General features: G+C 42.7%; 2 protein-coding genes across 2 annotated transcripts; both read right to left on the bottom strand.

Annotated features, from left to right (window-relative positions):
- Positions 1–13482: 13482 nt before the first annotated feature.
- Positions 13483–20550, bottom strand: LOC147327702 (hydroperoxide isomerase ALOXE3-like). Its single transcript, XM_086297574.1, has 9 exons — positions 20437–20550; positions 19350–19493; positions 18518–18721; positions 18074–18160; positions 17805–17974; positions 15084–15205; positions 14838–14938; positions 14175–14345; positions 13483–14014 (listed from the first exon to the last, which is right to left on the bottom strand). The coding sequence occupies exons 2-9, from the start codon at positions 19410–19412 to the stop codon at positions 13835–13837; spliced, it is 1098 nt and encodes a 365-aa protein (XP_086153700.1). The 5' UTR covers positions 19413–19493; positions 20437–20550; the 3' UTR covers positions 13483–13834.
- Positions 20551–21272: 722 nt separating this feature from the next.
- LOC147327701 (hydroperoxide isomerase ALOXE3-like) lies at positions 21273–22091 on the bottom strand. Its single transcript, XM_086297575.1, has 3 exons — positions 21958–22091; positions 21538–21742; positions 21273–21373 (listed from the first exon to the last, which is right to left on the bottom strand). Exons 1-3 carry the CDS (start codon positions 21994–21996, stop codon positions 21288–21290), a joined length of 330 nt encoding a protein of 109 aa, XP_086153701.1. The 5' UTR covers positions 21997–22091; the 3' UTR covers positions 21273–21287.
- Between the last annotated feature and the right edge of the window lie 849 nt (positions 22092–22940).

Below are 22940 nucleotides of genomic sequence, written 5' to 3'. Positions count from 1 at the left end.
GTAAAGCTACAGTAAAAAGTAGACATGAAATATTTGAATGCCTTGAAGTAAAATGCCACTTAGATAAAACTTATAATAAATGCACTTAGGTTTTGTCACAGCGGGACTGAACAGACTCACATGCAGGCTCTAGGTCTTGAAAGCACAAGAGTCTTTATTACGATACACCAGGTGATTATTTACAAAAGCGAGGGGAAAGCCGGGCTCCGGGGGTCCACACACGAACGGGAAAGACGCCGAAAGTCACACACACACACTCCGTCCACTCACGCTCCTCTTCACACTCCAATCACTCAGGTAACACAGGGGTTGGTCCAGGGAATCTGTACACAGAGACACGAAGGGATTATAAGGCAGATCGCTGTGAAAACACTCTAGAAGTAACTCTAGAAGTAACGGTTACACTGACCCTCGTCAGTGTAACGGTTACACTGACGAGGGTCGGCAACGGTCCAGCGTTGAGAAACACAGAGCTGCGATCTTATAAAGGAGCTGGAACACTCGTGATGAGCCACAGGTGCGTGATTGCGACCAGGTGCGTGGGCCAAGGGCAGGAGCCCACAGGTGAGCTCCGCCCAGGCAGAGGGAGGAGGGAAAGAGGGGGAGGGAGAGAGCAGGAACAAAAGAAGAATATAAAAACATATGTAGCCATGCTGAGCCGACCGGGTAGGCACAGGGACCCTGACAGGTTTGGCCTTTTTGTTCAGGTTTGATCTATAAATGAGTTTGAAGCTTTGGTACATTTGTCTGAGGCTGGGATGTCTACATGACTGATTCAACATAATAATAGAGAAAACAAAGCACCATCACAATAAACTAGCTAGTCATAGATATCAGTATTTACTAAGTAATAAACGATATTGTGCAGCACGCAAGATAGACAGCGCACAGTGTGCTTTGAGGCAGCAGCCAAGAAAGCTTTAGTCCGCGTCTGTGAATACCCATGTGTGCATACCTGTGTGGATCAGCATGCTTGCATTCCAAAGGTTTCTCCATGTAATGATCTGCTAGGGAGTGTGGGGGGGCCACAGCCCCGTCCTCCAGGGTGTGAAGTGGGTATGGAGGAGATCAAAACTCCAGACATCCAGAGGCCCCCAGAACACAAGAGACCATGGAAGACCAACAGAGGGGCAGCCGCGCCACTGTCCCAGTAAGAGCTGAGGAGAGTCCCAGATGAGGGCTCGCCCAGCAGCCGCGGAGCAGAAGTCAGGGGGAGTTGCAGTGACGCGCCCGTGAGCTCCGCCGGCCCCCAGCCGCGCCTGAGTGACCGAGCCCTAGGCCGAGAGGCCGGGGGCACCCCACCTCCAAAGGGGCCCGAGCGAGCCCCAGGCCCCAGGCCCCGACAAGCGGCCGCCAAGGAGTGAGCCGGTGTGTACCCGGACGCCCACCCCCAGACACAAAGAACCACCAACACACCGACACCTGAGGGAGTCCGCCACCGGCAGGGGAAGTGGTGGTGGGTGGAGATAGGCCTCCAAACCTTGGAGGGCCTGAGGTGTCCCCAGAGAGGTGGCGTCTGATACCCAACCTGACATATAGACACAGACATACAGGCACACACAGACACAAACATCCATTCCCACCCTCATGCTCTCATATGCACTTACTCCACACTCAACCAACGTGGAGACAGACATAAAGAGACGCTGTACACACGATCACACTCCCCAAGCGTACTCTACAAACCGGGTCTAGGTACCCTTGCCCCTGGAGGGGGGAATTGCACCCAGACCCAGGTGGTGTTACCCTTTTCCCTGCGGTGGGGAGAGGCAGACCACCCCGACTCCGCAGCAGCAGGGAGGCCCCACACCCCAGACCGCAGTCGGACGGCCAACTCCTCCTACTAGCCCTCCCGCTCCAGCAGGCCGCAGAGAATGGGGGTGGGAGAAGACTCCAAACCTCCCTCCACCCGCTCATTGTAGTGTTGATGCATATGTGTTCTAAGGTGCAATTAAAACCCAGGAGGGCATGGAGCTACCTGCCAAGGAGCAGCAGGTAAGCGCATAGTCCCTCCTGCTAACCCTCAATGACTAAGTGTATTTAAAATTGAGAGGTGGGCAACGACGTCAGGGGTGAGGTATACACCCTGATGGTGATTTGGACTCCGTGATTGTGCCCACCCCCAAGATCCTATATGTATGTGTAATGAGAGTGTGAATAATGTGAATGTCTAAGTTGTGGGATAAAATTGAGGCAGAGGCAGCCAGAAGGGGACAGGGGGGGGGTAGCCTCCTCTGCACCCTGGTGACATACCCCCACTCCAAGGCCCTGCATGTGTGGGTGGTTGTGGAGGAGCGGGAAGAGGGAGGCAGCTGGAGATGGGGAGGGAAGGAAGGGAGGGGCAGGTAACCCCTCCCTGGGGCCAGCTCCCCCGCTGACCCCAGTAGGCACTCCCACCCTCCGCGACCCGCCAGGGAAGGGGGGCCCAGGCCCATCAGACCGGGGCCCAGTGCAGTAGCGCCCCCCGGCTCCACAGAGCCCTGGACAGTCCACCCAACCCCACCACAGAGAAAACTGCACCCACCCCACCAACCACACATCTTCCAGACTACATAAGACGGTAAACGCCCAGGCTGAGATCTTCCTCCACCTCTCCTGTATCTCCCCCTCCTGCAGAGAGTTCCTGAGAGAAGAAAGCTCCTGCCAGATGTGACCATCCCCCCCACCAGTTGAAGAGCCCCCCAGGCGGCTCGATGCACCGGCGGCACCCTGCTCCAGGGCCGGGCCCCCATGCACCCACCCGCCCACAACCCCGGCAACACACCAACCAGGACCCGAGCCCCCGAGGCCCGGCCCGGGCCCCAGCCCAGAGACGGAGCGCCCCCAGAACCTCACGCCCATCCCGGACCCACCCAGGGGCAGCCAGGTTGCCAGGTCAGTAACCCACGTCCGTCAGCACAGACCCTCCCCTAGCCCCGCTGCACGCAGCCGCGAGGAAACAGTCACCTGAGAGCCAACAGAGCCCTCAACCGGACGTGACCGCTACCCCGGGTTGAGCCCCCCAAGGAAGATGCCTCCGGGGAACCCCCCGACGCCCTAAGCCTGTCCCTACCCCCTCACCAATCACAACAGTGAAGGCGGGACCAAACTATGACCCCCCACCCCCACTAGGTGATGGAGCTGATAAAAGGGGCCCAGAGCAATTGATCTAATGTGGTGGCAGAGGCTGTGTCAAGACTAATGTAATCTAATAGATAATTTCTATATTGGTTAGAATTAAGATTATTTTTATTTTTCCAGTTCATGAGGACTGTTTTCTTGGCTATGCATAGGGCAGTGAAGATCATATGGGCTATATTCTTTTCTGAAGTGACATTATCTAAGCTGCCCAACAAACACACTAAGGGGGAGGTTGGAATGTTACATTTCAGACATTTTGATAAGTCTTCACATATCTCGTGCCAAAACTTTTGCACTGGTGGACAGAACCAAAGAGCGTGGATGTAATTGTCTGGTGTATTGCCTTGACAGTGTGAGCAGTTGTTGGAAGATGTAAAGCCCATCTTGAACATCCGATGACCTGTATAGTGCACTCTATGAAGTATTTTGTATTGTATTAATTGCAGACTGGGATTTTTAATTAATTTAAAAGTTTTTAAGCAAATCTGAGACCAGAAGTTTTGGTCTAGGTTGACTGATAAATCTGCTTCCCACTTTGCAGTAGGAAGGGATATTGATTCATCTAATTTAGAAAGTGTTCTGTATATTTTAGATAATAATTTGGGGGATTTAAGAGTAAGAAAATGTGCCGCACTTAGTGGTGTTTGTAATTCAACTTGACTGAGGTTAAATTTCTTTTTTACTATGGATTTAATTTGTTGATATTCTAAAAACCTTGTCTTGTTGATCCCATATTGTTCAACTAGTCTGTCAAATGGAATAAATTCTGTTCCCTCTAATATATGTTCTAAGTATTTAATTCCTTTACAACTCCATTCTGGGAAATTAATCATATTATTGTTTTGTAATATGTCAGGGTTATTCCAGATAGGTGTACGTTTGCATGGGATTAATGAAGACTCCGTTATTTTTAGAAACTCCCACCATGCTGTTAGAGAAAAGCTGATGTTGATACTTTTAAAGCATTCATGTCTTTTGATGTTTGAGCTAATAAATGGTAGGTCTGAAATCTCTAGATCCTTGCATAGTGCCTGTTCAACATCTAGCCAGGGCTCAACTAAGAAGGTATGTTTTAACCATTCTGAGATGAACTGAAGCCTGTTGGCTAAGAAGTATTGGTGAAAATTAGGCAGATCTAATCCTCCTCTATCCTTGGTTCTTTGTAGCGTTTTTAAGCTGATGCGCGGGGGTTTATCTTTCCAAAGGAATTTGGAAATATATGAATCCAGAGATCTGAACCAATCTTGTGATGGTTTGTTAGGGATCATCAAAAATAAGTAATTTATTTTTGGCAAGATCATCATTTTTATAGTGGCGACCCTTCCCATGAGTGATATGGGTAAAGATTTCCATCTAGTCAGATCGCCTTCTACTTTCTTTAGAAGTGGGATGTGGTTTAGTTTAGTTAAGTCTGAAAGCTTAGGAGAGATATTAATACCTAAATATTTAATATTTCCGGATTGCAGTGGGGCAGAGGAAGAATTATGGAAGGAGCAGTTAATGGGGAGAACTGTAGATTTTGGCCAGTTAATTGAATAATCTGAAACTCTTGAAAACCAGTTTATTAAAGTAATTACCTCAGAGAGGTTGGTTTGTGTGTTTTGCAGAAAAAGCAACACATCATCCGCATAGAGACTGATTTTATGTTCTATGTTCTTACATTTTATGCCCTTAATTGTTGTAGCCTGTCTAAATGCTGCTGCTAGAGGTTCGATAAAAATTGCAAAAAGTGAGGGGGAGAGTGGGCATCCCTGTCTGGTGCCCCTCAGGAGACAGAAGCTGGAGGATGTCTGGTCATTTGTTCTGATACGAGCCGTTGGGGAATTGTATAATATTCTTATCCAGTTTATGAAAGAGTTTCCAAAACCAAATTTGTGTAAAGTTGCGAATAAAAATTTCCAATTAACTCTGTCAAATGCTTTTTCTGCATCTAGAGATAATATTATGGCTTCGATGTTTTTATCGTATGAGTAGTCTATTAAATTAAGTAATCTACGAGTGTTTGTTGAGGAGTGCCGACCTTTTATGAAACCAGTTTGGTCAGGATGAATTAAGAGGGGGGTTATTTTCTCTAATCTCTTTGAGAGAGCTTTGCAGATTATTTTAAGGTCTACATTTAAAAGAGAAATTGGACGATAGCTTGAGGGAAATAAAGGGTCTTTGCCTGGTTTTAGCAGGAGACTAATGTTGGCAGAATTCATATTTGGTGGTAGTCTGCCCTTTTCCTCGATTTCCTGCAACATGCTGTGGAATACTGGTGCCAAAATTGTCCAGAATTCTTTGTAGAATTCTGCAGGGAAGCCGTCTGGACCTGGAGCCTTATTATTGGGCATACTTATCAGGGCTTCCTGGAGTTCACTTGGCGTCAGTGGCGAATCCAGTTCCATTGCTTGACTGTCTAGTAATTTTGGAAGAGTTACGTTGTCAAGAAACAGATCAATTTCATTTTTAGATGGGTTTATTTGTGGTGAGTATAAAGTTTCATAGAAATCCCTAAAAATGTTGTTTATTCTTCCAGGATCATATATTGTGTTCCCTGATAAATCTTTAGCAGCACATATAGTTGTTTTTTCTTTATTTATTTTTAGCTGGTTAGCTAGAAATCGACCTGATTTGTTACTGTGTTCAAAATTCTGCAAGTGAAGTCTTTGTATAAGGAATTGTGTTTTTTTATTAATAGTTTCATTTAATTCTAGTTTTGTTTTGCATATTTTGTTCAATGTTTCCTGATCTTGGTGGGACGCGTAGGCTTCTTCTAGTGATTTGATGTTTTTTTCTAATTCCTGAATATTTTTGTTTTCTTCTTTCTTTTTGTGTGATGAGAAAGAAATTATTTTACCTCTCATCACAGCTTTCCCTGCTTCCCATAGAACAGAAGCAGATATTCCGGGAGTGTCATTAAAGTCTAAATATGAAGTCCATTCCTTTTTAAAGTATTTAATAAAGTCTTCATCTTTAAGTAGTGATATATTAAATCTCCAGTTTTTACTTGGCGTAGTATTATTCTTGTGCATTAGTGTTAAAGATACAGGAGCATGATCGCTGACAGCTATAGGATGAATCTCAGTGTCTGAAATGTCACACAGCAGTGAGCTGCTGACCAAAAAATAATCCAGACGAGAGTAAGAGTGATGAACATGCGAGAAAAAAGTATATTCCTTACTGGTGGGGTGAAGAGAGCGCCATGCATCGCAAAGACCAAAGTCGTTCATATACTGTTTGATTATATTTGTGGACTGCCAATTACGCTGAGTTCCTGTTGTGTTGAGCCTATCCATTTCTTCATTTAGTCCAAGGTTGAGGTCACCGCCAAGAATGAGTGTGCAATCAAGGTGTTCAGAGAGTGCACTAAAAAAACCGTGGAAGAATGAGGGTTCATCAACATTTGGACCATATATACTAACAATACATAGGAATCTGTACACAGAGACACGAAGGGATTATAAGGCAAATCGCTGTGAAAACACTCTAGAAGTAACTCTAGAAGTAACGGTTACACTGACCCTCGTCAGTGTAACGGTTACACTGACGAGGGTCGGCAACGGTCCAGCGTTGAGAAACACAGAGCTGCGATCTTATAAAGGAGCTGGAACACTCGTGATGAGCCACAGGTGCGTGATTGCGACCAGGTGCGTGGGCCAAGGGCAGGAGCCCACAGGTGAGCTCCGCCCAGGCAGAGGGAGGAGGGAAAGAGGGGGAGGGAGAGAGCAGGAACAAAAGAAGAATATAAAAACATATGTAGCCATGCTGAGCCGACCGGGTAGGCACAGGGACCCTGACAGGTTTGGCCTTTTTGTTCAGGTTTGATCTATAAATGAGTTTGAAGCTTTGGTACATTTGTCTGAGGCTGGGATGTCTACATGACTGATTCAACAGCTTTCACAATTTTATAAACTGAACTAAAACTAGTTTTTCAATAAAAACAATAAAAAAAACTTAAAGAAGAAATCTGGAAACTAACTGAATCCAATACAATTTTATTTGTAAAGCACTTTAAAATTAAAATAGCCCTATATTAAAAAAAGAAAACAAGATAAAACAACATAGAATCAACTAAAATAAAAATAAAAAATAAAAACCAACATCTCACGTGGTGTCAAAGGCCAGGGTAAAGAGGTGGGTTTTCAGGAGTGACTTTAAAACAGGTATGGAAGTGGCCTGTCTAATCTCTAAAGGGAGATCGTTCCACAGTTTGGGAGCTGCTACAGAAAAAGCACGATCTCCTCTAAGTTTACGCCCAGTCCTAGGTACATTCAGGAGCAGCTGATCAGCTGACCTGAGAGAGCGGGTGGGTGTATAAGGCTGTAACATGGGGCTAGGCCATGGAGAGCTTTAAAAGCAAATAAAATAATTTTAAAATGAATCCTAAAAGAAATGGGCAGCCAGTGAAGTGAAGCTAAAACAGGGGAAATGTGCTCAAACTTTAGAGTGCCTGTTAAAAGACAAGCTGCGGTATTTTGCACCCTCTGTAGATGGGTAATATATGATGTGCTGAACCCTATATAAAGTGCATTAAAGTAATCCAGCCGAGTGGTTAGGTTTAACTGAAGCTAGACCAAAGTGATTTTTTTAAATAAAAATTAATAAACTGAACTAATAATAAACTTATGACCCAGTATTGTAGGCCTCTTTTTGTTAAAAGGGAGTTTTTCCTTCCTATCATCGCCAAGTGCTTACTCACAGGGGATATTTTCAATATTGTAGGTCTTTACAACTGCTGTGAATTGGTGCTATATAAATAAAGCTCAGGTGAACTGAATTAGGTAATGTCATGTTTCGGCTGTGTGGCAGGCAGGAGAGGACCCAAACGCAAACTCACAGAGACAAAAGGTAAACTCAAAAAACACAGCTTTATTGCTGGCGTGAAGTGGGACACGAAAAACAATACAAAATAAACTAAACTGGGAAAACTAAAGCACAAAGAGCCACAGGGAAAAATCACACAGCTATGATGGAGACTACGACACTGACAAAGAGAAACACAGGGCTTAAATACACAGAGGGATAACGAGGGAATGAGACACAGAAGGAGGGCACAGCTGGGAGAAATCAGGACTGGACGAGACAGAGACGCAAAACTAGAAACACTCACATGAGGCATGGACCTTCAAAGTAAAACAGGAAGTATCACACAGAGACGCGAACTAGACACAGTGGAGACAGCAACTAAGAAACAGAGACAAACCATAAGGCAGAGGTCTAAGAACCAAAATACACAGAGGGAAATACTCAGCTTTGAACACAAGAGACTAGACTAGAGGGAGTAACAAAAGACCAACCATGAGAACATAATGCACAATGCAGGGTGACAGAAAACAAGAAACTCAAACATGCAAAGACACACCATAAACAGAACAGAGGGGGCACAGAGAGACATGAAGGGCAGGGCAGACTTAACATGGGTTGAAACACAAGGGGGAACTAATAAGCAAATCAACATAGGAGGCCTAATGAGCTAAACATACTATAAACATCAAAATGAACTAAAACTCAAAACACTGGGTCCTAAGACCCAGGATCGTGACAGGTAAACAGCAATCAGCATTAGTTTATCATCAGGAGCTCTGTGTAGCTCTGAGCATGCTCACATGCTCTCAGAAATTAGGCAGCATATCAGTTTTTTAGACCCTTCATTTCAGTCGAGTCTCAGAAACTTAGGTGTTATATTTGACAGTTCAATGTCTCTTGAGAAACACTCTAAACAACTTGTCCGGAACTGTTTTTATCATCTAAGAAACATTTCTAAACTCAGGCTACTGGTGTCAAAGGCAGAACTTGAGATGATTATTCATGCTTTTATCTCTTCTCGTTTGGATTATTGTAACGGTCTTTTTACGTGTCTTAACAAATCAGCTCTGGATCGCCTTCAGTCTGTACAGAATGCAGCGGCAAAACTTTTAACTGGTACAAACAAGAGGTCACACATTACTCCAGTTTTGGCTTCTCTTCATTGGTTGCCTGTAAATTTTAGGGTTCATTTTAAAATTTTAGTTGTAACTTTTAGAGCTCTGCACGGTGAAGCTCCCCAGTATATCTCTGACCTGTTGAAACCTCATGCTTCATCCCGAGCACTTAGGTCTTCAGGTCAGAGGCTACTGGTGGTCCCACGTACTAGATTTAAAACACGTGGGGATCGGGCTTTTCAGGCACTGGCACCTAGGCTGTGGAACTCTCTGCCGTTGTCTTTACGCTGTCTAGACTCTACTGACTCCTTTAAAAAGCAGCTGAAGACATTTTTATACAAACAGGCTTTTAACTAATTTAATTAATTTTAACTTGTATGTCTGATCTTACTGTAAAGCACTTTGTGATTTTTATCTGTGAAATGTGCTATATAAATAAATTTTACTTACTTACTTACTTAGCTTCTTGTAATTGGTGGTTTGCTTTAGTCACACAGGAATGTGCTCCCTTTCTGTCTGGAAGTTCAGAATATTGTAACAGAGTAGATACAACATTGGCTCAGTGAATGTGTACGTTATTGCTAAGATCAAGTACTTGATACAAGAAAATGTTCTTTCTACTTTTTTACAAGTGTGAGACGATCGCTTTCATTTAATTTGCCAGGCTGCAGAATTTAAAACATTATATATACACAATATACTCTGCAATGTCTTGAATTATAATTAGTTAACCCTAATCCAGCCAACAATTATTGTAATGTTTCATTTAAACCTTAAGTATGCATAATATTAGCAGATTCAGCTGTAGCTGGAGGGCATTTGCATGTTAGTTTCAGGGGCCATAAAGCTCAAATGTGTGCGTGCTCTGAGCTCTCTTCCTGTTGCTGCTTAAGCTCCTGCTGTACCTGACTGAACCTGCCTAGATGAGGGATGTCTTCAAAGAGTCTCAGAGCAAAAAAGAAAATAAGGTTCTTGTAAATACGGTATACTTGGAACTTGCATTAACCTCCTTTTTACAATGCTCCAGGAGGGGTAAAAAGGAGGCCACATGATTGAATGAATGAATTGCATGTATGACCCTGCTCATTCTCTCTATCAGTTGGACTCTGCTTATCACAGAGCTTTAAAATTTATAACTCACAGCAAAACCTTCAAGACACTGCTGTACTTTATATTCTCTAGCTGACTTGTCTTTAACTACACAGGATGGTTCACTGGTATTTTATCTATAAAAATATGGTTTACTCACCTCTTATCAGATTACATGTTTAGTCATGCTGTGGTCTCCATGACTTCATGACATTCGTTGTAAACAGTTCATACAGAGTTTAGAAAGAGGGCTTTCCCCTTACCCTGCAGAAGGATTTACAGCTCTTTTAACTGATTTTTGTAAATATTGTGCAATTTTCATTATTTTACTCTTTCTAGTTTATTGCTGTAATTATGCTAAAACATCTCTCCTGTAAATGAAACATTGAGTCTTAAGTGTTATGGCTGCGGCGGCAGTTGTGTGGGGCTAAAGGGAAAAGGACCCAAAAGCAGGCATTGACGTAGATGTGATGAGTGAGCTTTATTTATATGATGTGATAATTCAGACAGAAACAGAGGTGGCGAGGATAGAAACTAAGATAAATAAAGTCAAAGGAGCTTGCAAAGAAACGTCTTCAAGTAAATGGCCTGTATTTATATAGCGCTTTACTAGTCCCTAAGGACCCCAAAGCGCTTTACATATCCAGTCATCCACCCATTCACACACTGGCGATGGCAAGCTACATTGTAGCCACAGCCACCCTGGGGCGCACTGACAGAGGCGAGGCTGCCGGACACTGGCGCCACCGGGCCCTCTGACCACCACCAGTAGGCAACGGGTGAAGTGTCTTGCCCAAGGACACAACGATCGAGACTGTCCAAGGCGGGGCTCGAACCGGCAACCTTCCGATTACAAGGCGAACTCCCAACTCTTGAGCCACGATCGCCCGTATGTAACTTAAAGAAGTCCAGACGCTTTTCTTTGCAAGCTCCTTTGACTACGATGACCTGGATGACTGAGAACCTTCACAGACATAAGATAAATAAACTAGGAAAACTACACAAACTTGAAACCATGACTCGCAGAATGATATGCAGGATGACACATGGAGGTAAAACAGAGTGCAACATGGGAAGATGCACGGAGGTAATACAGAGTGACTCAGGGAGTCAAACACAAAACACTGGATCACTCCCAGTACCTTGACAGAAACCCAGGTGGGTGGTGGGGGGCCCAGGACTTGAAACAAAATCAGAGCTCACAAAAACAGTTCAAACACAGTTCAGGGGGTCGCCCTGGGGGTCGATGGCTCAATAGCTCATAACAGAGCAGGTCTGGAGGCCAGCCGTGCGGAAGGCAGCGACGGTGAAAATACTGTATAAATGCTTTTTTTTTTTTTTTTTTTTTTTTTTAAATTCAGCAATTTAGCCTGGTGGTGTTGTAACATTTTGGGCCCAACTTAGTACCAACTGAGCCTTGTAGCCACAAGTTACTTGAATATTGTTTCTGGCTATGTCGTTTCCTTTACAACTGCAGTGCACCCATCTTTTGATGGGTGCCTTCAGCAGATACAACAAAGAGTTTTAATATGACAATGACTTCACAGTATGAAAATGGTCACAGTTATCAGATTCAGCTATGATGAATGGTGAAAGATTGAGAACCCAAATGTAGGACAGGGTAGATGAAGGTTGAACTTAAAGTTGAGCATTGTTTCCAGGAAAAGAGCCGACGGTCCAGACACTGGAAGCCAAAATAAAACAGGAAGGAGAAAATCACTGGTCGAGACTTGACCCATAAATCTAGGAAAAAATATAATATACAAGACTAAGGACTGAGAACAGAACTAGCGCACTAAGTTAGCACTAAGGGAACATGAATATAAAGCCAAGAAAAACCAAGAATTAGAGATTTACTAGATATTTACTAAAAAAAAGTCCAAACAACTCAACACCGCTGAATAACATAACAAGACCCATAACTATTGTCACCAGTGAATGTGGGAGTGAATGTGAGTGCGAATGGTTGTCTGTCTCTGTGTGTTAGCCCTGGCAACCCGTGCAGAGTGTACCCTGCCTCTCGCCCTTTGGCAGCTGGGATAGGCTCCAGCAGCCCCCGCAACCCTAAGAAAAAGGATAAGCGGAAGCGAATGGGTGGATGGTGTTAAATGACGCTCTGTATAATGCAAAGTCATATTATAGTAATGAGAGCTGACAAGATACCATACAACCCCCCCCCCCAAAAAAAAAAAAAAAACTAGAAAATAATTTCTACAACGGAAACCAGAAGTGTAGGATGGCCAACATTAAACAACAGCCACTGTAGAGCGGGAAAAGATTAACATAGGATTTACAGGATGTGAGAAACGAGTAAGAAAAACGTGTCTGTAATGCTATGAATTCCATCTGTGGTCATACACACACACTGTCACAAAAACTCGAAGGAAATCCAAATACAGTGAGAGGTCTTCACAGACACAGAGTTTAGCTCCAAAAAATAAACTAAGGGCCAAAGGGCAGAGCACAATCTAATGATGGCTGAGTATTTACTTTAGCCTTAAGAAGCCAGCTTGATAACCAGATGAGGAACAGGTGAGTTAATTAGTAGAGCTTTGGCAGGTGAGCATTTTACAGGGAGACAGACAAACACAGATTGATCAACTCTGAGGTAAACAGAACATGCCCTCAAACATACACATGCATATAAGACAGAAGAGAGACATATTTCTAAAAATAAATAAATGTCTGTATGGTAGAAATGCAGGAGTTCTCTCAATTTTTTTTAAGCCAAAAAAGCTCAGAGGCTGAGACTTCTTTAAGACAGACTTTAACAAAAATCAATCACTAAAAAAAGTCATGATTTGTTCACAATAATATCAGTTTTCTTTGACATGTTTTTTTCTGACTGAAATCCTGTGAAAATATCTCTTACCTTTGTAAATGAGACGAGGAAGTTTCTTAGAATAACTGTTCTGTCAGAACTTGCCCCTACAATTTCTTTTTATTTACTCAGTTTAGTGGGAGTGTCCAGTCAGTTGCATCAATCATGTATTGTGATGAAATGCCAGATAAGGTTATCCAAATAATAAAATCTGAAGGAAGTGTTATCTTATTCATGTTAAATTAGCTCTGCCACTGTGGAATGTTGACTATAAACTGCACCACTCTTTTTATTGAGCTGTCAAAGCCCTTGACACTGCTGATTTGTCATTTTCCTAGAGGTTATTGGAACTAGGCCTTTCAGATGAAGGCTGGTTTACTAATTACCTTTCTGACTGCAAGCAGTGCGCACAGTTTAACGGTCTCTCTTTGAGGTTTTAAAGTGTCACTAATGGAGTGATCTGTCTTACATTATTTGATATTAATGTTAAGGCAAAAGCTAAATATATTTTATCATTTATATGTAGATGACACAATTATTTTTGTGCTCATACCACCAACATGGTTTTCCAACAATTACAATTAGCTTTTGATGAAAAACAGATGCATTTGCATGAAAAATCAATCACTAAAAAAAGTCATGATTTGTTCACAATAATATCAGTTTTCTTTGACATGTTTTTGAATGGATGGGACAGTTTATTGAAAATCAGAAGAGGTTTTAAGTTTCTAATCTATAGAACACATCACAGCAGATGGATAAAATTCACAAATCAGCATACAATAATTAGAAACGTTAAGTTCTATTTCAGCTATTTCATCAGTAAAAGTCAGAACTTTCTTTGGCTGCTTTTATTTGAAGAGGGAACTGAATTTTATCTCACAGCTGAGTCTTCTAATATTCAAATGGCCACGCTGTTTTCTACCTCTGCTGGATCCATGTAGGTGTATGGCACTTCTAAACGCTTGTTTCTGGCTTTAATGACTAAACTCAAATCTTCCAGCTCCATCTGAAAATCCTTTAATATCTTGCGGGGAATCTCCTCAGTGAAGTGGTCCTCTGGGTACTGGCCAAGGGGAACCTAATAAGAACAATGATACATTCAGTTTTTCTTCAACAGCATTCAAATTATTTATGAAATTAGCCCCTAAAAATTATTGCATACATATGTATTTTTTTTTTCACAAAACTTGAATTTAAACATAATTTCTGTCATTCTTAATGAAATCTTTGCTCCTTACAAAGTCACTGGACTGCTTGCTGAGCAGCCACATGGTGGCCATGCCCTGAGCTGTTACATTGACATCAGGGAAGGTGGCCAACATCGTGGCCTCGCTTGTCGTCCCTTTTGTGGTTGGTGGTGGGAGTTGCAGGGAGATGGGAGTGTTGGGCATCCAGCCACCATAGTCATACTGCATTTAATCAAGGAGTAAAGGATAACTGATTAATAAGAGCAATAATCATGGTGTTTCATCTATCAGAAGATCATGGCTTCATAATGCAGGCCTTTCAACAGTTGAAAACACATTTGATGCATCATGAAATGAAACACTAACACAGTAGACCCAGGACTGTTTAGCAGCTAGAATCATATATCAGACGAGAATGGGACACTCCTCTCTCAGATCTCCTCAGTTCCCAGATGTTTGTGGACTGTTGGTAAAAGAAGAGGGGATGCTACAGTGTGTCAGAGTAGTACACAAAGCCCCGTCCTACCTTTTTTAAATATATTTTTCTGCCATCAAATACAAAATGAGGCATTATTTTTCTTGTAAGGTTACATTTTCTCAGTTTAAACATTTCATATGTTTACTATGTTCTATTGTAAATACATCTACAAATCAATGAATGATTCTGTTTTTATTTACATTTTAAATAATTAGGTTGAATTAGGTTTTATATACCTGTCCACTGTTCACAGCTGCATGCTGGGCTGAGCAGGTGAAGATCACCATGGTGACAAATTTGGCCAACGCAGTCACACAGGTAAATCTCTGAGGAATTCCTGTTAAACACAGAAAAATAACTGCGTCACTTAAATATATTTAGGCGAACAAACAAAAGTTACTTATTTTTGCAATATAATCCTAAATGGATAAATCACCATTATCATCATCATCGTAAATATTCAAATATTGTATAAAGCCCACCTGTTTCTGCTTGAGAAAGGAACCCGTGTTCAAAAATGTCCAAAATCCACTTCTGAAGTTCAGAGTCCTCCTGGACCTCACGGTCACTCTTGTAGTAGTAGCCGAGCATTCCCTGCACAAACCTTTGAGAAATGGGAATACACTGAGTAAAATATATTTTCGATTCTTCGATACCCAAGATGGCAAAACAACTAATAGCTCAGTGTTCCAACATTTGAAAGAAGGGACTGCTCTCACAGCTAGAGATTGACGAGGTACAACATAAATGCTATGGCAAGGGGGAGCCAGGACGCCAGGTCAGGGGGGAGATATCATCACCCCCACCCGAGATTGGGTACAAAGCCCCAAGTGCGATAGGAGAAGGATTGTTGAGTGCGAGAGGAACTGACCTGAAAGATAGGATTACAGCCAAGCTTGAATAGCCGGTTACCAAGATTACGTGAAGTACCCTCAGAAGGTCTGCTAGATGATGTTAATGCAGCACTACGGACGATACCTACAACCACGATTACTGACACTAACAAGCTGATCTACAATACGGCAGCAGTGATCAGTGAGATGCTTGGCTACAAGTTGAACAGCCACAAGGGGCAGTACCCTCCATGGAGAAGGAGGCTAGAGGGCAAGATCAAAGTAGCACGGAGGGAGGTTAGCCAACTAACGGAATTGCAGAAAGGTGCGACAAAGAAGGTGCATAAAAAATACAGCAAGCTGTCCATACCTGAGGCCTTGGAAACTGCCAAGCAAAGACTCACAGCCTTGGCCAGCCGCTTGAGGAGGTACACCAGAGAGATAGAAGGCAGGAGAATAAACCAGCAAAGGTGTACTCTCAGTGGCAAGGGAACAATAAGAGAACAGCACCACCAAGGCTGGAGATGGAGCAATACTGGAAGGGCATATGGGAGAAGGACGCAACCCATAACGGCAATGCTCAGTGGCTAGTGGATCTGAGGGCAGACCATAGCAACCTCCCTGAACAGGGTCCAGTAACCATCATGGTGGCAGACATCCAAGCAAGGGTCTCTAGTATGAAGAGTTGGACCAGGCCCCGATATGGTTCACGCCTACTGGCTGAAGAAGCTGACTGCACTAGGAAAGCTGCAACCACCAAGTACCTGCAGAGGGTCAGGCAAGTCCTGAGGAGTCAGCTGAATGGTAAGAACAAGATCCGGGCCATCAACACGTACGCCCTGCCCGTGATCAGGTACCCTGCTGGGGTAATAGGCTGGCCAAAGGAGGAGATAGACGCCACTGACATAAAGACAAGAAAGCTCCTTACCATGCATGGAGGGTTTCACCCCAAGTCCAGCACCCTGAGGCTGTACGCTAAGCGGAAGGAAGGGGGCCGGGGACTGGTGAGTGTCAGCACCACAGTCCAGGATGAGACAACGAACATCCACGAATACATTGGGAAGATGGCCCCAACTGACCGAGTGCTCAGTGAATACCTCAGGCAGCAGAAACCCAAGAAAGAGGAGGGAGACGAGGAACCATCATGGAAGGACAGGCCCCTGCACGGTATGTACCACCGGCAGATAGAGGAGGTGGCTGATATCCAGAAATCCTACCAGTGGCTGGACAAAGCTGGACTGAAAGACAGCACAGAGGCACTAATCATGGCAGCACAAGAACAAGCTCTGAGCACAAGTTCCATAGAGGCTGGGGTCTATCACACCAGGCAAGACCCCAGGTGCAGGCTGTGTAAAGATGCTCCAGAGACAATCCAGCACATTACAGCAGGGTGCAAGATGCTAGCAGGCAAGGCATACATGGAACGCCATAACCAAGTGGCCGGCATAGTGTACAGGAACATCTGTGCCGAGTATAACCTGGAAGTCCCGAGGTCAAAATGGGAGATGCCCCCAAGGGTGGTGGAGAATGACCGAGCTAAGATCCTGTGGGACTTCCAGATACAAACGGACAAAATGGTGGTGGCTCACCAACCGGACATAGTGGTGGTAGACAAACAGAAGAAGACGGCTGTAGTGATCGATGTAGCGGTTCCGAATGACAGCAACATCAGGAAGAAGGAACACGAGAAGCTGGAGAAATACCAAGGGCTCAGAGAAGAGCTCGAGAGGATGTGGAGGGTGAAGGTAACGGTGGTCCCCGTGGTAATCGGAGCACTAGGTGCGGTGACTCCCAAGCTAGGCGAGTGGCTCCAGCAGATCCCGGGAATAACATCGGAGATCTCTGTCCAGAAGAGCGCAGTCCTGGGAACAGCTAAGATACTGCGCAGGACCCTCAAGCTCCCAGGCCTCTGGTAGAGGACCCGAGCTAAAACTAAACCAAAAAATAGGCACGCAAAACATTTTGGTGAACTCACATAGAATAAACATGAAAGAAAAAAAAATCTATTTAGGCTTAGTATTTTTCTGTTATTGATCTGATTTGATGAATACAATAGTTTGAGAAGGCACTGGTGCATTTTGGTGCATTGATGCTGGGATGCTTACATTACTGCGATTCAGCTGCTTTCAATACTGAAATAAAAATCTAAAACTAGTTCTTCAACAAAATAAACTGAAAGGAGCAATTTGGAAACAAAAAGAAGTTACACCAAACTGAAAATAAATTTTTAGATTAAAGTAACTAAAATAAAAATAATATGTAAAATTTTGACCCAGTATCATAGGTAAAGTAACAGATGCATTTGCATTATTTACAAACTTTGAATTGCAGCAGCTTGATGGAAAAAAAAGAAAAATATATTAATGATACCTGTGGATGATATCCCAAACCTTTAGGCCATCATCCCCGTAGAAGAAGTTTGGCACATCCTCTAGGCCACGTTCAGCAATGTCATCTGGCATACAGAGGGAGCTGTAGGTTAATGAGCACACTGACCTCTGCAGGATCGTAAACATGCCCTCTCCACCTGACCCTGCAAACTACACAATAAGCAGCTCCTGGTTAAAGACAAATGTTAAACATGAAATAAAAAAACAAAACATTCTTTAAGTAAAGGTCTAGTGCTGTTCTTTGCATACCTGAGTGAAAGCGCCAGTGTCAGAAATGAGAAGGCGTCGAGCTAAGAAGTTGATCTGCAGAGTGTAGCGTGTGTGTGGTTTGAGGAGCTGAGGGAAAGAGGGAACTCTGTTAGTGACATGATTGGGGCAACACTTTAGTATTTATTATGCTGAGGTACTCTGTTGCACAATCAGTGGTCCTCTGTGGACACATTGATAAGAGACTCAAATTTTATTCATCACACACATAATCATACAAATTATGACATGTAGTGAAATACCTATTAAAGTACAATAAAGAAATTTACAAAATTTACAGATTTTAAATTTTAAAATTTACAGTTAAAAAAAAAAGAATATTTAAATAACAATTTAAGAAAGAAATTATAGGAAGAGTTCAAGTAAACAGTGCGTGCAGTGACATGATTTATGAGAGAAAACGGAGTTTCAGCAAACGTCAGTTACCTTGTACAGAGGATGCACCATGGGCACGTTGCGCAGCAGTGACACTGCAAAAATCTCGGCCAGCAAATGTGTGCGCAGCAGGTGAGCATTGAGCTGATGCTCATTGAAATCTGCACTTCTCACAAAAGTCTTGGCGATCAACCAGTCGTACTCAGAATCAGTAGGAAGAAAGATCGGATTGTCATCTGATGGAGTCTGCTTCAGCTACAGATGGACAGGGCAGAGTAGGCCATATTAGCGTATTTTGAGTTGTATTATCTCTGTCTGCTACGTAAATACGACACCTACTGCTTGGCTGTTGTGACTTTTGGGGTTTATAAATTAAACCTATTTGATATATTCATATGTCAGACTCTGGTCTCAGCAATGTGGGTTAAACTTTTCCACAAGGTTATGGCTCAGGAAGGGGAAAAAAATTAGGTTGCACAGTAACCTACACAGTAGTGTAATCATCAGTTAATAATCAATTATGTAATTATTTGAATTACAAAAGTTAAGGTTGAAAGAACATAAACATCAAATGAACGTGTGTTTTTAATTCTCCCTGCACTCATGCTACAATTTCCCTCCCTGTGTGGGAGGAGTAAAATGGTGGAGCGGTACAGTAACACAGCTTTTGAGGAGTGGCGATATGGATCAGGGGCGTAATTTCCAGGGGGGGTTATGATCCCGCCCAGTAATCAGACCCAACAAATACAACCCCTCCAGTAATATTATGAATTATCTTGCATAAATAGGCTGTTGATTTTCTTTATTCATTTCAGGTATTACCAGCAAAATAGTTGCATGTCTATCCAGGACAGAAACAACCGTGTTAATTATTATGAATTACCTGAATAGCAATCGGCATTAGCTTATCATCAGGAGCTTTGTGGAGCAGGACGAGAGGAGCCATCAAGTACTGCTTCTTCCCATTGATGGTGTTTGTTTTCACCCCTTCCAGATGCTTGTAGTCACACAGGAATATGTTCCCTTTCTGTTTAAAAGTTCAGGTTATTGCATCAGTGTGGATATAATATTTAGTCAGTGACTGTAAAAGTACAATTATTTGACAAAACATCAAGTCAATCTAAGTTGGGTGGTTTTATTGTCATTTCAGCCATGTGCAGTGGTACAGTATACAGTAACATGAGATAACGTTCTTTCAAGACCATGGTGCTACATAAAACATATAACAGACAATCAACACAGGACTACTTTTTAAACTGTGTGACTTGCTCGCTTATCATCTTGACACATCAGCAGCAGTTCTGCGACAAACTGCTCTTTTGCAACCCCGAGCAAAACATGATTAAACTTCCACCTATAAATGATTCTCTTTAACTAAGTGTGTGTGTGTGTGTGTGTGTGTGTGTGTGTGTGTGTGTGTGTGTGTGTGTGTGCTAACCACAATTGTACCCTATTTCACCTCGCCGACTAGCTCCTGACCTCTCACCAGACAGAGAGACAGAAGCCACTCTCATATATGTAATAACCGAACTGAAACTATGTATATGTCATCTACTAAATAAACGTTTTAATCAAGAACCTCTACTAAAGGCTTAATACAAGAATATGACCTTATAAACGATAATAAAAATGACCTGATATAAGTGTTTTGTAAGCATGTATTGCAATTCCTTTAATATGATAACAGTATGCATAAACATCTTAAGGCCATCTTAAAGCTATCTCTTACATTGTTAAAAGCAATGATCACACCGCAGATTATATTGTGCTGGTAAAATACTTTTGTTCATCCCCACACTACATAAAGTACAAGTTTGCAAAAATTGCCAAACCGCCCCCCCCCCCCCAAAAACAAAACAAAGAAAGAGCAGGCGCAAGACAGTGCAGACATAATAGTGCAGTAAAAAGTGCAACAATGACAGTGGGTCGTGGAAAAACGTGCATTTATTATAAAGAGTTCAGATGATCACCTTAATTTCATCTCTCAGGCTGCACTGGCCACGGGGAAAGACCAGTGACAGGGAAGTTACTGGGCAGGTTTGCACAACACTGGATCAAAATGGGGTTGACACCATTTAGAAACTGGTAGCCAAAGAAAGCATCTTCTTTCCAGTGTTCCTGAACATATTCTGTTTAAAAGAAACATTTACCTTCACGATTTACAGTTCATCATTCAGTAAAATCTACCTGGTATAGTGGTATAGGGAAAATTTTAGGGTAAGAGTTAATTACACATTACTATGCTATGATGTTAGTACAGTACCTGATATTTCAGTCTTTTTGCAGCAAAACACTCGATTGATGCTGTCAATATTATCCCACTTCTTCTTACAGTTATCCAGTCCCTTCAGCTTCAGCTCAGTCAGTCTGAAACACATTCATCTTACTTCATTATGATACTTAACATACTTTTGATAAGTAAAGAGAAAAATATGTGTAACAGAACTTCACCCTGTGGAAGCAGTGTAGAGAAACTCTTTAGTTTTGGTGAAGGAGAACTGAACCTCATACGGGAGTGAAAATGGGTTTTCTGCCTTCATGGAGTGAGGTATTTTCTCTGCATATGCATCCCAGCTGATGAGACAAAGAAACAGCAAAGTGATGAGGAAGTTAGTTACAGTATGACATGATATACTTTTTATCTGCAACATATGTAATAGTTTAATTTCTTTTCATTAATGCCAGCAGACAAAGAATATGCTGCAATGCTTAATTTTAAGGTTAAATATCATTAGTATTAGGATATTCAGCTATAACTGGACAGCATTTGTATTCTAGTTTCAGGAGCTGTAAGGCTAAAATGTGTATAAGCTCTGAATTCTCACCGATAGTCTTCCTCTCGCTGCTGAATCTCTTGCTGCCGACTGTACCTGCCAAGATGATGGTTGTCTTCAAAGACTCTCAGAGCTATAAAAAAAAAAGAAAACAAAGAAAGAAAGAAAAATGGTTTCAAGTTGTTCTTGTAAATATGGTATATACTGTATTAGGAAACTGCTTCAGCCTCATTACAACCTTTGTTTTACATCTTCAATGGTTTGAACAAGATTTAAGATGAGCACAGTTTCCCAAACCTTTTCCATCCCTGAAGCGGTGCACCTTGCTATCAGCAATCCAGCGGTAGATGGGAAAGCTGTAGATGTCTCCTTCAGGGGATTTCACTTCCACCTTGGCACAAAACCAAGCGTCCTCCGGGAACAGTGGGAGAGATTGTTTGTCTAACTCTATCAGCACAAGATTTCCAAGCGAAGTGGGGCAGGACACCTTAAACTTTGATACCTAAAGAATGACATAGCAGTTTGTGCTGAGCTGTAACACTCGAGCATACAATTCCTGTTATAATTTACTGTGGTCCATGAAGTGAACTGTTTGCTTTGACCATCTTCATGGTGATAGATTCCCCTTATTTCCACAAAAATGATTTCATTTGTGTATCATCTCATACAGGAAACCTGAGATACATTTAATCATGAAGATGCATATTTCAGACTTACGGCTCCTATAACGAAGGATGTAGCCCCTTTCAAGCCCATGAGCCATGTGCGATCACTCTCCCCATCTGTGCCCACCAGCTTAATGAAGACATTGTTAAGAGTAGTGGAATTAAGGCGATCACCAGTTGTACTGGAACTGTTTGTATGTTATTTCTCCAGGCCTATAGGGGGCGCAGGTTTGCACAGTTTGCTATGTTGAGCCAATTAGTCACTAAAAGAAGTGTGATAGGAAGTGTTTGCTCATGAGTGAAGCAAGACATGGTGTGTTTTCCTCCGATCCAAAGCCATCCACTCCGTTAAATCCCTTTGAGTGGCAATATGAGTAAGTTTCTTAATTGTGTTTACCTTTAAGAGAGGGTATATGACATTATTGAAGTGATTTGGAAACTTTTGATGTGTTTTATATGTCCACTTAAGTTCAACCCAAGCTAATGTTTATGTGACATTTCTGTATTCTGTATCATTTCAGTTTCACACTTTTTGCATTAAATCCTGTCCAAATACAACACGTGCCTGTTCCTTGGAGGAAGTGATGCAAGAGAGAGTTTAGCTGGCTGTGAATCTCAATATAGGACACTGGGTCACATTGGGTGCAACAGTACAGTGAAATCATAGCGCTCTGCGAGGGACGTCGAGTGATAGATCTACTCTAACATGGAGAAATCAGAGGCTGAAGGTCAAAACGACGAGGAAGCAAGGTCCACTCGCTCAAGAAGGTCCTCAAAGTCTTCAGGAAAACTGACTGTTAGATCATCTGCAGCATGTTCAAGCAGGTTGTCAGCATCAACCCGAGCCAGTATGGCAGCAGCGCGGGCACAAGCAGAAGCTCAAGCAGCAAAAGCCAGATTAGCTTACGCTGAGAAGGAGATGAACATTAAAGTAGAAAAGGCCCGTCTAGAAGCAACTCTGGATGTAATCAACCTCCAAAAGGAAGCAGATGCAGCCTTGGCTAAAGCAGAGGTAATGGAGTCAGCAGCAGCTCA

This window comes from Aulonocara sp. 'chitande type north' Nkhata Bay, linkage group LG6 (assembly GCF_057382095.1).
Source record: "Aulonocara sp. 'chitande type north' Nkhata Bay isolate Kocher_YH1m ecotype deep benthic linkage group LG6, A_spYH_male_GT1.1, whole genome shotgun sequence".
NCBI lineage: Eukaryota > Metazoa > Chordata > Actinopteri > Cichliformes > Cichlidae > Aulonocara > Aulonocara sp. 'chitande type north' Nkhata Bay.
The sequence above is the reverse complement of the archived record's forward strand: the minus strand, read 5'-3'. Positions and strand labels throughout refer to the sequence as shown.

What these genes read in the sequence shown, in the direction of transcription:
- LOC147327702 (XM_086297574.1), bottom strand. Translation starts at nt 19,412, where the DNA reads ATGGCTCCTCTCGTCCTGCTCCACAAAGCTCCTGATGATAAGCTAATG. An exon ending in TGGTGCATCCTCTGTACAAG is followed by an intron (nt 18,161 to 18,517) that starts GTAACTGACGTT and finishes TCTTTCCCTCAG; the next exon opens with CTCCTCAAACCACACACACG. An exon ending in GCAAGCAGTCCAGTGACTTT is followed by an intron (nt 14,015 to 14,174) that starts GTAAGGAGCAAA and finishes TGTTCTTATTAG; the next exon opens with GTTCCCCTTGGCCAGTACCC.
- LOC147327701 (XM_086297575.1), bottom strand. Translation starts at nt 21,996, where the DNA reads ATGGGCTTGAAAGGGGCTACATCCTTCGTTATAGGAGCC. An exon ending in CATCCTTCGTTATAGGAGCC is followed by an intron (nt 21,743 to 21,957) that starts GTAAGTCTGAAA and finishes GTCATTCTTTAG; the next exon opens with GTATCAAAGTTTAAGGTGTC. An exon ending in CCGCTTCAGGGATGGAAAAG is followed by an intron (nt 21,374 to 21,537) that starts GTTTGGGAAACT and finishes TTTTTTTTATAG; the next exon opens with CTCTGAGAGTCTTTGAAGAC.